General features: G+C 41.2%; 1 protein-coding gene across 1 annotated transcript; it reads right to left on the bottom strand.

The window, feature by feature from the left end:
• Positions 1-1,450: 1,450 nt before the first annotated feature.
• LOC139406921 (zinc finger protein 180-like) lies at positions 1,451-12,345 on the bottom strand. Its single transcript, XM_071150084.1, has 2 exons — positions 11,695-12,345; positions 1,451-4,146 (listed from the first exon to the last, which is right to left on the bottom strand). The coding sequence occupies exons 1-2, from the start codon at positions 12,095-12,097 to the stop codon at positions 3,236-3,238; spliced, it is 1,314 nt and encodes a 437-aa protein (XP_071006185.1). The 5' UTR covers positions 12,098-12,345; the 3' UTR covers positions 1,451-3,235.
• Between the last annotated feature and the right edge of the window lie 4,738 nt (positions 12,346-17,083).

Raw genomic sequence — 17,083 nt, 5'->3', positions numbered from 1 at the left:
GTTTCTCTACAGATAAATCAAACCCAGCCTGAACTGTGTGACGTAGTAGATAGGTATAGTTTCTCTAGCGATACATCAGATCCAGACTGAACTGTGTGATGTAGTAGGAAGTTGTAGTTTCTCTAGAGATAAATCAGATCCAGACTGAGCTGTGTGATGTAGTAGGGTGTTGTAGTTTCTCTAGAGATAAATCAGATCCAGCCTGAACTGTGTGATGTAGTAGGGAGTTGTAGTTTATCTAGAGATAAATCAGACCCAGACCAACAGGCCAATATTCTACATAGTTTCGCGCATAAAACATAATTAACTACAATGACCATAATCCATTGCGTGCCTACTTGTCTGTCTGTGTTTCTTTTACACCTGCTATGTAAAAGAGACAGAAGAATGCACAATGGTCAATGCTATCTGGGATCCTTGGGACATCTTTACTCTAAACCCTAACCTTAACCCCTACCTTAACCATTTAAAATGTCAACTTCAATGCGCTAGTGATGTCCCAAGGATGTATCTTTTCCTGAAAATACATGAGCTAAGTGATTAATAGTTGGCATTCAGCAGTCATAAAGCCTTATTTACTTTAATGAACTAATAAAATAGTCATTTTGTCAGACAGCAGCTCTGCACTTTATTGACTGGCTGATCCATTCATCCTTCCATCCCTCCTCAGCCTTCCTCTCCTCTGAAGACCTAGTGAGGGTGGAGCTCAGTCAGAGAGCTGTTGAGGGACTGATTAGGAAGAACACTTCTACGGGCAGAGAGGTGAGAGGTCACAGATGGTTTAGATGGTAAATATTTATGTCCCCTTAGTGGTTCATCACGTCAGCAAAAAGGGAATATGTTCCATCATCTATGTTTATTTACATTAGTGCAAATTGTCCACTGATTTGGTGTAATTTCTCACCCCTTTTGGCTGTATGAAAGTTAATTTTCCCTCAGGCACATGCACTTATTTGATATTATAAAGGTAAGTTGTGTCAAATGTACTTTTCCCCACTCATTCACCCCATCTCTTTACATTGCTGATGCATATTCGGTGGCCACTCAAATTCCGAACACAATGCCCATCCTGGCAGATCTAAACCTAATGCAGCACATTGTGACTTTTGTGCATCCAGACCTAATGCAGCTTGGAGTGATCAGATGACAGAAGTCACATTTAGGTGCCAGGTGTAACTGAGGTCATAGATGCTCTATATCCATTGTTTTATATAATATGACTAAATGTGTTTCTTTCTGTCTTGCAGGGGCAGTCAAAAAATGGAACAGCAAGACATAACATACATGACATAAGCAGAGCTGTGGGAGACCACCTCAAGCCCCTGGTAGAGCCAGGGGTGGTGTTTACCACTCCACCACACCTTCAGCAGGCTGGAAAAGTGGGATTGATACTTTTTTTTCCATACTAAGAGGGACCAAGAGTCTGTTGATTGGCCAGTCATTGGGATCATTTGTTGAAATCAAATCAAGCTTTATTAATTCAGTACATTTCAGACATGGATGCAACACAATGGCTTCACAGGGAAAAAATAAAGAAAATAAACAGAAATATTTAGTACACAAGAAACAGAAGACTAACAACTAAAAAACTAATGAACATTCTAAAGAAAGCATTGATTAAAATATTAATTGGATGCAACATCCAACCCAAAATATAAGCTTGTTTTTTAGAAGTGACTCTGAAAGACACTATGGGGGTGTCCACTGAAAATTGACTAGTAACAACAACTGGGACATAAAAGACACCCACCACGAGACCCACTAAATCTGCCCAAGAAAAGGCAAAACATTTTTTTTTTAAAACACCAAAAAGGTGGAGCAACTAAAGGTGTCAGACACTCTTAAATAGAACCTGGACCAGCTCAGGTGAAACACCTTCCCACTAATGAGATGGACAAGCCAGCACAGGTGTAACACATACTGACTAACGAGGTGACACCAATCAGTGCGTCCTACGTGCTAACGAGCTATACGTTTAGGAAGAAGTCCAACCTCAAAACATAAATGGAAAAACCAAAGCCTGTAAAATCTTCGCCTTTAAGACAACAAATATATCCTATATTTTTGATGGACAAGTTTGCTCACCACCAACAAAACAACTTCCATTTCACAATATAATCAACTAAAATGCTTTGCCTTCTACAATATAAACATGGTGTCTACTGGCTGGGAACAATTAAAAACATGTATTTCTAAATAATAATATACAATCGTATAATTTCTATAGAATCCTAAAAACTCACTAGCTTCTAGAACTCTCATCGTCTTAAAACTCACTAGCTTCTAGAACTCTCGTCGTCCTAAAACTCACTAGCTTCTAGAACTCTCTTTCCCTTGGAACGAGCTGAAACAAAACTCATCTCCAATAGGGAAAAATGTGCAGTGAAAATAAATTAAGCTCCATGGCAACGCATATCGATTTGTGGGGAAATCAGGTTGAACCTGCTCTTGAAACTTACACAACAAAACACATGGAAATGGAGATATCTTTTACCTCACTGGTTAGAAGACAACCTGCAGAAGACAGTCAGCTACATTTTGGAGTGATGCATTTAAATGTAGGGGTCGCTAAACAAAGAGAAACAACACTTATTTGTCATCACTCATCGATATCCTGTTGAAATCAGTTGTGCCGAGTCCTGTTAAAACTAACAGCTCAAAAACCACACGGAATCTGGGAATAATGTGTCCATCCCTGGTTAGAGGACAATTTGTAGAAAACAGCCAGATACATTTTGATTAAAATGGGTCGCCAACGCGGTAAGTAATACAGCTCTTTTTTGTTAAATCTCATTAATAGTACTCTTTCAATTCAGAGCCTGGTCTACATTGTGACATCATTAAAATACTTATTACCAACGCGGTAAGTAATACAGCTCTTTTTTGTTAAATCTCATTAATAGTACTCTTTTAATTCAGAGCCTGGTCTACATTGTGACATCATTAAAATACTTATTCTACAATGTTAAACATTCTACATTGTGACATTATTTCACTGAATCATGAAACAACTCCTTCATGTATGCATTTTCTGATGTTTGATTAGAGATCTTTAATCAGAGTATCTTGTCACATTTGATCGCAGCTATAAGGTTTTTTCTCTCCTGTGTGTGTTCTCTGGTGCACTTTCACTCTGGTTGACTGAGTATAACTCTTCCCACATTGAGTACAGCTAAGGGATTTCACTTCTGTGTGTCTTCTCTGGTGCGCTATCAGGCTGTTTGAGTAAAACTCTTCAAACATTGAGAACAGATACATGGTTTCTCTCCTGTGTGTGTGTTCTCTGGTGTATCTTCAGATAGCTAGACGCAGCAAAATTCTTCCCACATTGATTACAGCTATACGGTTTCTCTCCCGTGTGTGTTCTCTGGTGTATCTTCAGATAGCGAGATGTAGCAAAATTCTTCCCACATTGATTACAGCTATAAGGTTTCTCTCCTGTGTGTGTTCTCTGGTGTATCTTCAGATCACCAGATATGATAAAACTTTTCCCACATTGATCACAGCTAAAAGGTTTCTCTCCAGTGTGTGTTCTCTGGTGTGATTTCAGGTTGCCTGACTGAGTAAAACTCTTCCCACATTGAGCACAGCTATACCGTTTCTCTCCTGTGTGTGTTCTCCGATGTACTACCAGGCCCTTTGACTGAGTAAAACACTTCCCACATTGATTACAACTATAGCGTTTCTCCCCTGTGTGTGCTCTCAAATGTATCTTCAGATAGCCAGATGTTGTAAAACTCTTCCCACATTGAGTACAGCTAAATGGTTTCTCTCCTGTGTGTGCTCTCTGGTGTATCTTCAGATAGCCAGATGAAGTAAAACTCTTCCCACATTGAGTACAGCTATAACTTTTCTCTCCTGTGTGTGTTCTCTGGTGCACTATCAGGCTGCTTGACTGAGTAAAATTCTTCCCACATTGAGTACAGCTATAAGGTTTCTCTCCTGTGTGTGTTCTCTGGTGTAATTTAAGTTCTGATGAAAATTTGAAATGTTTCCCACAGTCAGAGCAGCAGTGAGATTTCTTCCCTCTGGGTCTCTGCTGGTGTTTCTTGAGGTGTTCTGATCTGGAGAGACTCTTCTCTGCCTTGTCAGCATCATGATGTTGTTGAGGCTCCCCAGAGGATCCACGATAGTCACATCTCTCTCCTGTGTGAAAAAGTCAGACAGATGGTTAAAGTCCCAACAACAACAGAAATGTACTGTTTGAGGTAAAAGGTGATGCCTGAAGTAAAATAAAAGAACGTATTGAAGTTGATTTGCAGGACACCTCAGGATGGTAAGTTGGTGGTTGAAGGTATCCCTCTAGTGGTGTGGGGGCTATGCCTTGGCAAAACGGGTGGGGTTACAGTGCCTTGCGAAAGTATTCGGCCCCCTTGAACTTTGCGACCTTTTGCCACATTTCAGGCTTCAAACATAAAGATATAAAACTGTATTTTTTTGTGAAGAATCAACAACAAGTGGGACACAATCATGAAGTGGAACGACATTTATTGGATATTTCAAACTTTTTTAACAAATCAAAAACTGAAAAATTGGGCGTGCAAAATTATTCAGCCCCTTTACTTTCAGTGCAGCAAACTCTCTCCAGAAGTTCAGTGAGGATCTCTGAATGATCCAATGTTGACCTAAATGACTAATGATGATAAATACAATCCACCTGTGTGTAATCAAGTCTCCGTATAAATGCACCTGCACTGTGATAGTCTCAGAGGTCCGTCAAAAGCGCAGAGAGCATCATGAAGAACAAGGAACACACCAGGCAGGTCCGAGATACTGTTGTGAATAAGTTTAAAGCCGGATTTGGATACAAAAATATTTCCCAAGCTTTAAACATCCCAAGGAGCACTGTGCAATAGATAATATTGAAATGGAAGGAGTATCAGACCACTGCAAATCTACCAAGACCTGGCCGTCCCTCTAAACTTTCAGCTCATACAAGGAGAAGACTGATCAGAGATGCAGCCAAGAGGCCCATGATCACTCTGGATGAACTGCAGAGATCTACAGCTGAGGTGGGAGACTCTATCCATAGGACAACAATCAGTTGTATATTGCACAAATCTGGCCTTTATGGAAGAGTGGCAAGAAGAAAGCCATTTCTTAAAGATATCCATAAAAAGTGTTGTTTAAAGTTTGCCACAAGCCACCTGGGAGACACACCAAACATGTGGAAGAAGGTGCTCTGGTCAGATGAAACCAAAATTGAACTTTTTGGCAACAATGCAAAACGTTATGTTTGGCGTAAAAGCAACACAGCTGAACACACCATCCTCACTGTCAAACATGGTGGTGGCAGCATCATGGTTTGGGCCTGCTTTTCTTCAGCAGGGACAGGGAAGATGGTTAAAATTGATGGGAAGATGGATGGAGCCAAATACAGGACCATTCTGGAAGAAAACCTGATGGAGTCTGCAAAAGACCTGAGACTGGGACGGAGATTTGTCTTCCAACAAGACAATGATCCAAAACATAAAGCAAAATCTACAATGGAATGGTTCAAAAATAAACATATCCAGGTGTTAGAATGGCCAAGTCAAAGTCCAGACCTGAATCCAATCGAGAATCTGTGGAAAGAACTGAAAACTGCTGTTCAAATGCTCTCCATCCAACCTCACTGAGCTCGAGCTGTTTTGCAAGGAGGAATGGGAAAAAAGTTCAGTCTCTCGATGTGCAAAACTGATAGAGACATACCCCAAGCGACTTACAGCTGCAATCACAGCAAAAGGTGGCGCTACAAAGTATTAACTTAAGGGGGCTGAATAATTTTGCACGCCCAATTTTTCAGTTTTTGATTTGTTAAAAAAGTTTGAAATATCCAATAAATGTCGTTCCACTTCATGATTGTGTCCCACTTGTTGTTGATTCTTCACAAAAAAAATACAGTTTTATATCTTTATGTTTGAAGCCTGAAATGTGGCAAAAGGTCGCAAAGTTCAAGGGGGCCGAATAATTTCGCAAGGCACTGTATATCCTTCCTGTTTGGCCTGTCCTGGGGTATCATCGGATGGGGCCACAGTGTCTCCTGACCCCTCCTGTCTTAGCCTCCAGTATTTATGCTGCAGTAGTTTGTGTCGGGGGGCTAGGGTCAGTTTGTTATATCTGGAGTACTTCTCCTGTCTTATCCGGTGTCCTGTGTGAATTTAAGTATGCTCTCTCTAATTCTCTCTTTCTTTCTCTCTCTCGGAGGACCTGAGCCCAAGGACCATGCCTCGGGACTACCTGGCATGATGACTCCTTGCTGTCCCCGGTCCACCTGGCCGTGCTGCTGCTCCAGTTTCAACTGTTCTGCCTGTGATTATTATTATTTGACCATGCTGGTCATTTATGAACATTTGAACATCTTGGCCATGTTCTGTTATAATCTCCACCTGGCACAGCCAGAAGAGGACTGGCCACCCCTCATAGCCTGGTTCCTCTCTAGGTTTCTTCCTAGGTTTTGGCCTTTCTAGGGAGTTTTGACAAGATGACCAAGAAGTGGATTGAGATAACAAGTTCAATTACGTATCACATAGCGAAAGAGATAGAATTGGTTCCATCTGGAGAAAGACGGTTTCAGTAAGTTGATTCGAACTTTAGACCTAAGACACGAGATTCCGAGCTGTAAATACTTCAGGAAAACATGTCTGCCAGAACTCTACACAGAATGTTGGGACAGAGATGCCAAGAAAATCCGTAACGCTTCATTCTTCTCTACCACTGCCGACTTACGGTCAAGCTGGACCACAGAGCCATACATTAGCCCCATAATTCATTACATTGACGACAACTGGAAGCTGCAAAGCAAACACCTTCAGCCCTCTTATTTCCCAGATGAACACAATGGATAAATCATTTCAGCTGGGCTGAGGTAGGCACTTTCATCCTGGGGCTTAAAAGAGTCGCGTCAAGTGTGTATGACTACCAACTGTGGATGGAACACGGTCAAAGCATTGGAGCTGAACAAATGGACAAGACAGAGGATGGAACACGGTCAAAGCATTGGAGCTGAACAAATGGACAAGACACAGGCTACACATTGCTATTGGTAAGTATAAACGTCCAAAACACAGAGCAGGTAGAAAAATAACCTCACTTAAAAACAGCATAACTTAAATTGCAGAATAACTATTGTATTCTTTATCTCCTCTGTTTAAAGTTATAGCTGACTACACTGCATGATCCTTCTTATACGTTAAGCAGAATATATACCGCTATGCAAATCCATCATATTTGTAATATGTAAATGTGTGCAATATCCAAACATTACATTGCCTTTATTTATAATTAATACATTAGCCTCTGGTTTCAATGTATTCTCTCTTTCAATAATAAATATCATACTATATAAATTATCCTGTTTTCTATAGCTCTCTTAATCACAACAGTAGTATGTAAATCTATAGATGGATTAAATGCAAGGAAGTGGTCAGCACATTTTCCTATAGTTGGAAGAAGCAGAAGGCCCTGACAAGTCCACAGGATAAACTGAGCCGGCCCCTCAACAAGCTCATCACAAAATCCCTGATAAGGTGGGGATCTCCACTGCAGATTATGGAAACAGTCCTGGAGCAGGAAAAGGCCGTCACACAAGTCCTGGCAGCAGACAACAACAATATAGCACCTTGCACCCTCCTGGCAAGACATTGAGGTCTTTGAATACAATGACGTGTCAACAGCTGTAATAATTTGACCCCCACAGGAAATCTACACTGGCAGTTATAGAAAGACCCATTTACTATATACCCATTGATTCTTGAAGAATATACACTACCATTCAAAAGTTTGGAGTCACTGAGAAATGTCCTTGATTAATCGGTATTTTTGGGCGCCGATTTGCAGATATGTTTTTTTTTTACACCTTTATTTAATCTTTATCTGACTAGGCAAGTCAGTTAAGAACACATTCTTATTTTCAATGACGGCCTAGGAACGAGGCAGAACGACAGATTTTTAACCTCGTCAGCTTGGGGGATCCAATCTTGCAGTTAACTAGTCCAATGCAATAACACCTGATAACATTGCACTCCACGAGGAGCCTGCCTGTTACGCAAATGTAGTAAGCTAAGGTAAGTTGCTAGCTAGCATTAAACTTATCTTATAAAAAACAATAAATGACTGTCATTGCTCCAATGTGTACTTAACCATAAACATCAATGTCTTTCTTAAAATCAATACAAAGTATATATTTTTAAACCTGTATATTTAGCAACAAAAAAAATTAAGATTAGGAGGCAATATTAACCAGGTGAAATTGTGTAATTTCTCTTGCGTTCATTGCACGCAGAGTCAGGGTATATGCAACAGTTTGGGCCGCCTGGCTCTTTGCGAACTAATTTGCCGGAATTGTACGTAATTATGACATAACATTGAAAGTTGTGCAATGTGTTAGGAATATTTAGACTCATGGATGCCACCCATTAGCTAAAATACGGAACGGAATAAACGCTTTGTTTTCGAGTTGATAGTTTTCGGATTAGTCAAAGGTATATGGTTGAGAGAGAAATAGTCGACGCGTTATAATTCCTGTAATAACTTGCGGCTGAACTTGAAAGGGGCTCCTTCGTTATTTTACCGTTCATGTCTTCCATTGAGAATGTCTTGATCTGCTTCAAATAAGGTCTGTGTTTCGTGCTATAAACCACCTCTGCGTTTTGATACCCGTGTAAATCTCACTAGGATAAGGTAACGTTTGTCAACATATTTTCATAAATCCACTCTACAAAAAAATTATCTTTGCTTATATTTAGCCAATATTGATCAGAGTTACCTTGTCCTATGGATATCTACACAGTTATAAAATTGGCACGGTGGTGTAAGCCTACACGAAACACAGACCTTATTTTAAGTGAATCTAAAAATATCCTATGGAATAAATGAATGAAGGAACCGCTTTTCAGATTTTGCTGGAAGGTGTCATGGGAATTATGACTCGCACTTTGGTCGTCAATTCTTACCATGCCCATTATTAAAATAGGATTTCCTGCATAATGGAATTACAGTTTGTTTTCAACATTCATCACAGGTAACTTAAACTCTATTTTTATTCAAACAGTTGAGAGTGTTTGTCTCCTAAGCAGACTCTTCAGTATCATTGTCACTTCAGAGCTGTGTGTGTGTGTGTATTTATGTATTATATTAAGTTAAAATAAAAGTGTTCACTGAGTATTGTTGTAATTGTCATTATTACAAAAATGTGTGTATATTCTGTATGATATATACACTGCTCAAAAAAAATAAAGGAAACACTTAAACAACACAATGTAACTCCAAGTCAATCACACTTCTGTGAAATCAACACTGATTGACAATACATTTCACATGCTGTTGTGCAAATGGAATAGACAACAGGTGGAAATTATAGGCAATTAGCAAGACACCCCTAATAAAGGAGTGGTTCTGCAGGAGTTGACCACAGACCACTTCTCAGTTCCTATGCTTCCTGGCTGATGTTTTGGTCACTTTTGAATGCTGGTGGTGCTTTCACTCTAGTGGTAGCATGAGACTGAGTCTACAACCCAAACAAGTGGCTCAGGTAGTGCAGCTCATCCAGGATGGCACATCAATCCGAGCTGTGGCAAGAAGGTTCGCTGTGTCTGTCAGCGTAGTGTCCAGAGCATGGAGGCGCTACCAGGAGACAGGCCAGTACATCAGGAGACGTGGAGGAGGCCGTAGGAGGGCAACAACCCAGCAGCAGGACCGCTACCTCCGCCTTTGTGCAAGGAGGAGCACCTGCAAAATTACCTCCAGCAGGCCACAAATGTGCATGTGTCTGCTCAAACGGTCAGAAAAAGACTCCATGAGGGTGGTATGAGGGCCTGACGTCCACAGGTGGGGGTTGTGCTTACAGCCCAACACCATGCAGGACGTTTGGCATTTGCCAGAGAACACCAAGATTGGCAAATTCGCCACTGGCGCCATGTGCTCTTCACAGATGAAAGCAGGTTCACACTGAGCACATGTGACAGACGTGACAGAGTCTGGAGACACTGTGGAGAACGTTCTGCTGCCTGCAACATCCTCCAGCATGACCGGTTTGGCGGTGGGTCAGTCATGGTGTGGGGTGGCATTTCTTTGGGGGGCCGCACAGCCATTTATTTTTAAATAAATCATAATCGGTTGACCTCTACTCTAGACCCAAACTGCTACAGACCTATATCCCTCCTGCCCTGCCTTTCTAAAGTCTTTGAAAGCCAAGTTAACAAACAGATCACCAACTATTTCTAATCCCACCACACCTTCTCCACTATGCAATCTGGTTTCCGAGCTGGTCATGGGTGCACCTCAGCCACACTCAAGGTCCTAAACGATATCATAACCACCATCGATAAAATACAGTACTGTGCAGCCATCTTCATCGACCTGGCCAAGTCTTTCGACTCTGTCAATCACCACATTCTTATCGGCAGACTCAATAGCCTTGGTTTCTCAAATGACTGACTCGCCTGGTTCACCAACTACTTCTCAAATAGAGTTCCGTGTGTCAAATCGGAGGGCCTGTTGTCCGGTCCTCTGGCAGTCTCTATGTGGGTGCCACAGGGTTTAATTCTCAGGCCGAATATTTTCTCTGTATATATCAATGATGTCGCTCTTGCTGCTGGTGATTCTCTGATCCACCTCTACGCAGACGACACCATTCTGTATACTTCTGGACCTTCTTTGGCCACTGTGTTAACAAACCTCCAAACGAGCTTCAATGCCATGCAACACTCCTTCCGTGGACTCCAACTGCTTTGAAATGCTAGTAAAACTAAATGCATGCTCTTCAACTGATTGTTGCCTGTCCAGCATCACTACTCTGGACAGTTCTGACAACTATAAATAAACTATCCTTCCAGACTCACATTAAGCATCTCCAGACTCATGCTGCCAAACATACCCTCGTAAAACTGACTATCCTACCGATCCTTGACTTTGGCGATGTAATTTACAAAATAGCCTCCAACACTCTACTCAGCAAACAGTGCCATCTGTTTGGTCACCAAAGCCCCATATACTACTCATCACTGCGACCTGTAAGCTCTCGTTGGCTGGCCCTCACTACAAATTAATCGCAAAACCCACGGGCTCCAGGTCATCTATACGTCCTTGCTAGGTAAAGCCCCGCCTTATCTCAGCTCTCTGGTCACCATAGCAACACCCACCCGTAGCATGCGCTCCAGCAGATATATTTCACTGGTCATCCCCAAAGCCAACACTTCCTTTGGCCGTCTTTCCTTCCAGTTCTCCGTTGCCAATAACTGGAAAAAATTGCAAAAATCACTGACGCTGGAGACATATCTCCCTCTCTAACTTTAAGCATCAGCTGTCAGAACAGCTTACCGATCACTGTACCTGTACACAACCAATCTGTAAACAGCACACCCAACTACCTCATCCCTATATTGTTATTTATCCTCTTGCACCCCAGTATCTCTATTTGCACATCACCATCTGCACATCTATCACTCCAGCGTTAATGCTAAATTGTAATTATTTCGCCTCTATGGCCTATTTATTGCCTTACCTCCCTACTCTTCTACATTTGCACACACTGTACATAGATTTTTCTATTGTGTTATTGACTGTACGTTTGTTTATGTGTAACACTGTGTAGTTGTTCTTGTCACACTGATTTGCTTTATCTTGGCCAGATTGCAGTTGTAAATGAGAACTTGTTCTCAACTGGCCTACCTGGTGAAATAAATAAAATACATTTAAAAAAAAGACAGTACTTACTAGTATTAACCGGGGCCCGTTCATCGTTAGAACCATAGGATGCCTTAACATGCCTTTGGGAAACTGAGCCCAGATATCCAGTTTCCTCTTCATCTTCTTCTTCCAATGTGACAGTCATCTCCCCCTCCTCCTCCTTCACTCCAAAAACAGCTTCCTCCTCTTTCTCTTCCTCCTCTTCTTTTACTGTAACGTCCTCCTCCTCTTTCACTCTGAACGCGTCTTCCTCTTCTTTCACTGAAACGTCTTTCTCTTCTTCTTTCACTGTAACAGCCTCACCCTCTACTTGTTTTGGTATTTTGACATCCTCTTCTTCCTCTTTCACGACAACGTTTAGCCACAGACCCTCTTTCTCCGTCCAGCAGACACGCTCTTCTTCAGCAGGAGAGTAGCTTAGTGAACTCATGGTCGGAGATGTTAGTTAGCTAGGCTAATGCTAACTTAACCAGCCCGCTGGCTGACTAATAACAACAACAACGGTAAATATGAAATTAAATCGGATAACTAACTAGACGACAGAAGTGGGTATAAAACACAGTGGCTAATATACACTAAAGCGTCTAAAGAGCTTAATTGGTTCGGCTATTTTGGCTAGCAAGCTACCGAGGTGGCTGACTAACTGTTGACGCTGTTGAAAGAAGCGTTCCGTCCACTAGATCACACTTCACGCTAGCAGCATCGCATGAAAGTCTCAGACCGCCATCTGCTGACTGGAGTGGGTGACGCAGTTGAGTAAAACGTATTGTTATGAAACAGCAGGGAGCAGGTCTCGAACCCTCGACCTTCTAGCCCGAGGTCCGGCGCATGCTCGTGCGGCAGAGTCGATTTCCGCGCATATAAACCCAGGGTCGTTACAGTATATTTAAGTTAAAGTGTAGGAAGCATGAGTTTCTACTCTCCAGTGTAACAACAGCATTACCTTAAAGTCCCACATGATACATTGTTACACCATGTAGGAGCAGTATAGACCTACAGTAGCTAGCTACTTATTTAGATTTGGTTTGACTTAATGAAACTGCCTTAAATGTGCTGTAGTAAAAAAATATATATTCTCACTAATCAATCAACACATTCCTGTCTTTGTATGTCTCAATATAATAGTATTATTTAATTAAATCCATGTAAAATAAGCTTTGTCTGAAAATATAATATTTCTCTCAACTGCGTTTCCCCTCCAGTCAGCAGACGGCGATGTAGGTCTTTCAGGCGATGCTGCTAGCGTGACGTATAATCTAGTGGACGGTTCTTCATAAACAGCTTGTCAACCACCTCGGTAGATTGCTAGCCAACATACCCGAAAGATTCAAGCTGTTTATACGCTTTCGGTGTATTTTAGCTACTGTGTTTTAGACACACGTCTGTCGTATCTACTTGTTAACCTATTTAATTTAATATTACGTTATTTTGTATTAGTCAGCTATAGTAGTTGGCTGGTTAAGGTAGCACTAGCCTAGTCGCTAATTATAGCTAACTAGCTAACATCCCCGAACATGAGCTCCCTAAACTACTCCCCTCCTGTTAAAGAGGAGGTCTGCTGGACGGAGAAAGAAGCTCTGGGGCTGAACTTTGTCGTGAAAGAGGAGAAGGAAGAGGAGGATGTTACTGTGAAAAAAGAAGTAGAGGTTGAGGCTGTTACCATGACAGAAGAAGAGAAAGACGTTTCAGTGAAAGAAGAGGAGGAAGGGAAAGAGGATGCATTTTTTTGAGTGAAGAAGGGGCGATTACTGTCCCATTGAAAGATGAAGAGGAGGAGATAGGATATCTGATTAACACCAGTAAGTACCTTCTTAAATTAGTTTAACTGGATATTCGGAGTTGGCTCGTCAATACCTCTTCAACGGGGGGCCCTGGGATGATGACTGATATGTCTAGAATCAGACGACGTAGAGAGCAAGCTACCCCTTGTTTTCTCCCTTCCGTTTCCAAAAAGTGACTTAACATATATTTGAGAAGGGTCTATCTGCTGACCGTAGACTGGGGGGCATGGCATGTTGTGATTTTCATGTAGTGATGTTTTACTACACACAGTGCCCCCCAATAGTGCCATGTGAGAGTTTGGTTGACTACACCAAAGATTATGGATATACTGACAAGATGTCTCTCTGCCCTAACAAGAGGAATTGTTGTCCACAAAGCGATACTGCGGGTTGTCTTTCTCCCGCCTATTCTTTCTTTGGATTGGTGGATACATCTTATTGTAATCTATTATTTATATTCTATGAGGGTTGTTGTCGTCAACCGCCTGTATTCAATGGAGAGATATGCTAAACTACTAGCATGAATATGGATAGCAATCTGGAGACAACTCCTATAGTGTTTTTATCAAAGTTGTCGGTATGTCACGTGTCCACATAACGTAATCATTACTAAACTTATGTTGGATCAAGTAAACCTCACGTAGCAAATAAGCCATTCATTTTGTTGTTGACCAAATTCGACACTTTCCACATCGGGTTGATAATTGTTTCCACTTGGATACAACCTACTGTAGCCTACTGGCATGACCTAGCGAGAGAGAACCACTTGGATACAACCTACTGTAACCTACTGGCATGACCTAGAGAGCTAAAGTTGTAAAATTCCTGGATTTTAAATGAATATTTTCCAGTAATAATGATCATTTGTATCTTCCTATCCACATGTGAGATCCCGCTCCTTTGTCGTCCACTCTACACCAATAACTACAGTGGGACTCCCAATCCCGGCCGGATGTGATACAGCCTGGATTCAAACCAGAGACTGTAGTGACGCCTGCACTGAGATGCAGTGGCTTAGAACGTTGCGTCAGCTATTAGAATGCTGTACTAGAATGCTTAAAGGGTCTCTAAAATGTTTAATATTAGTTATCGGTATTGTTTTTTGGGTCAAGGAAAATATTGGATATCGGTATTGTCCAAAAATGTATTATCGGTGCATCCCTTTATTCTAAAATGTATCACAATACCCCATAACGCCAAAGCAAAAACAGGTTTAGATTTTTTGCAAATGTATTGAAACTATTCCCCAGGATAACTAGTCTGAGAGTAATGTAAAGTCTCAGATAGGGCTTAGACTGTAATGGGTTAAAACTGTCTGAGGGGGAGGTTCTTCTAAGCTATATGGAATTATTTTAAGGTTTAAACAACATGAAGGGCTTCCCCAGTACAGTACTGTTTTAAAGAAGGTTATACCAAGGATCATTTTGCTATTTAATTTTGAACTGTAAGACCCATGGAAGTATCAACAAAAAATATTAGTCCATACTGCTGTAACCCATAGTAACACATTGGATAACATTCACAACATGGAACAACAGTAACCATAGTAACATATTGGATAACATTCAAAACATGGAACAGTAACCATAGTAACACATTGGATAACATTCACAACATGGAACAACAGTAACCATAGTAACACATTGGATAACATTCACAACATGGAACAGAAACCATAGTAACACATTGGATAACATTCACAACATGGAACAACAGTCCCCCAAAATATCTAAAGGAAGTTAGTTCTGAAGTGTCTGCTGATAGCTGAGATATATATATATATATATATATATATATAACTATATCTATATATTTTTTACATATATTTAACCCCCTTTTTTTGTCACGTCAAGTCTTTCCACATTTTGTTATGTTACAGCCTTGTTCTACAATGGATTAAATAAATAAAAATCCTCATCTACACACAATACCCCATAATGACAGAGAAAATAGGTTTGGAGAAAAAATGTCACATTTACTTATTTACATAAGTATTCAGACCCTTTGCTATGAGACTTGAAATTGACCTCAGGTGCATCCTGTTTCCATTGGTCATTGTTGAGATGTTTCTACAACTTGATTGGAGTCCACCTGTGTTAAATTCAATTGATTGGACATGATTTGGAAAGGCACACACCTGTCTGGCTACCACAGCATTATGAAGCGATACGCCATCCCATCTGGTTTGCGCTTAGTGGGACTATCATTTGTTTTTCAACAGGACAATGACCCAACACACCTTCAGGCTGTGTAAGGGCTATTTGACCAAAAAGGAGAGTGATGGAGTGCTGCACCAGATGAACTGACCTTCGCAATCACCCGATCTCAACCCAATTGACATGGTTTGGGATGAGTTGGACCACAGAGTGAAGGAAAAGCAGCCAACAAGTGCTCCGCATATATGGGAACTCCTTCAAGACTGTTGGAAAAGCATTCCAGGTGACGCTGGTTGAGAGAATGCCAAGCGTGCGCAAAGCTGACAAGGCAAAGGGTGGCTACTTTGACAAATCTAAAATATATTTAGAATTGTTTACCACTTTGGGTTACTACATGATTCCATATGTGTTATTGCATAGTTTTGATGTCTTCACTATTATTCTACAATGTAGAAAATGGTCAAACAAATAATTATAACCCTTGAATGAGTAGGTCTGTCCAAACCTTTGACTGGTACTGTATATCTCATGAATGTTTTTACATTCAGTTACATGAAGTCACTTTCTTACCACTTCTTCCATAGGCAAACATGTAAGGAACATTTTTTTTTTAATCAGAAGGGATGCTGTCAAAAATGTATTGAATTCAAATGGATTTACCCAGCCTACAAAGCACTACAGCCACTCTGTGATGACCAGTTCTGCTCTTTTATTGAGGGATCTAGTCTAGATTAAACCTCATAGGAAGACCGTTTTATCATGTGGAGGTTTCATTCAGGTCTCTGTTTAACTAGATAATCTGTCTTTGGCAGGAGAGAGACCAGACTCTCGCTATGACAGCAGGAATAGTCCTTCAAGGGAACCAGACCCAGAGACGCCCAAACCAGCGAGACAACACCACTGCTCCCTCTGTGAAAAGAGATTTTCCGGATCAGGGGACTTAAAAGGTCATGGGAGGACACACACAGGAGAAATGCCTTTCCAATGTTCCCAGTGTGGAAAGAGTTTTATTCATTTAGGGAGCCTGAAGGAGCATGAGTGGACGCACAAAGGAGAAAAGCCTTATCACTGTTACCAGTGTGGAAAGAGTTTTACTGTGTTAAATAACCTGAGAAGGCATGAGAGAATACACACAGGAGAAAACCCATTCCAGTGTTCTCATTGTGGAAAGAGTTTTATTCAGGGAGGGCACCTACAAGAGCATGAGAGAATACACACAGGAGAAAAGCCTTACCACGGCTCCCAGTGTAAAAATAGGTTTTCACGAGTAGGGGACCTAAAAGCTCATGAGTACACACACAGGATTAAAGCCTTACCACTGCTTCTTATGTGAAAATAGATTTTCCCGATCAGGGGAACTAAAAGCTCATGAGAGGACCCACACAGGAGAAAAGCCTTTCCAATGTTCCCAGTTTGGAAAGAGTTTTACCCAGTTAGCTAATCTGAAAAGGCACGAGAGAACAAACACAGGAGAAAAGC

Source organism: Oncorhynchus clarkii, chromosome 4, assembly GCF_045791955.1.
Source record: "Oncorhynchus clarkii lewisi isolate Uvic-CL-2024 chromosome 4, UVic_Ocla_1.0, whole genome shotgun sequence".
Taxonomy (NCBI): Eukaryota; Metazoa; Chordata; class Actinopteri; order Salmoniformes; family Salmonidae; genus Oncorhynchus; species Oncorhynchus clarkii.
Note: the sequence above shows the minus strand (reverse complement) of the source record. Positions and strands in the feature narration are given on the sequence as shown.

Excerpts from the sequence above, each read along its gene's own strand:
- LOC139406921 (XM_071150084.1), bottom strand. The coding sequence starts at position 12,097 with ATGAGTTCACTAAGCTACTCTCCTGCTGAAGAAGAGCGTGTCTGCTGG. Across the intron at positions 4,147-11,694 it reads ACGGGCCCCGGTTAATACTA|GAGAGAGATGTGACTATCGT; the intron begins GTAAGTACTGTC and ends TTTTTCACACAG.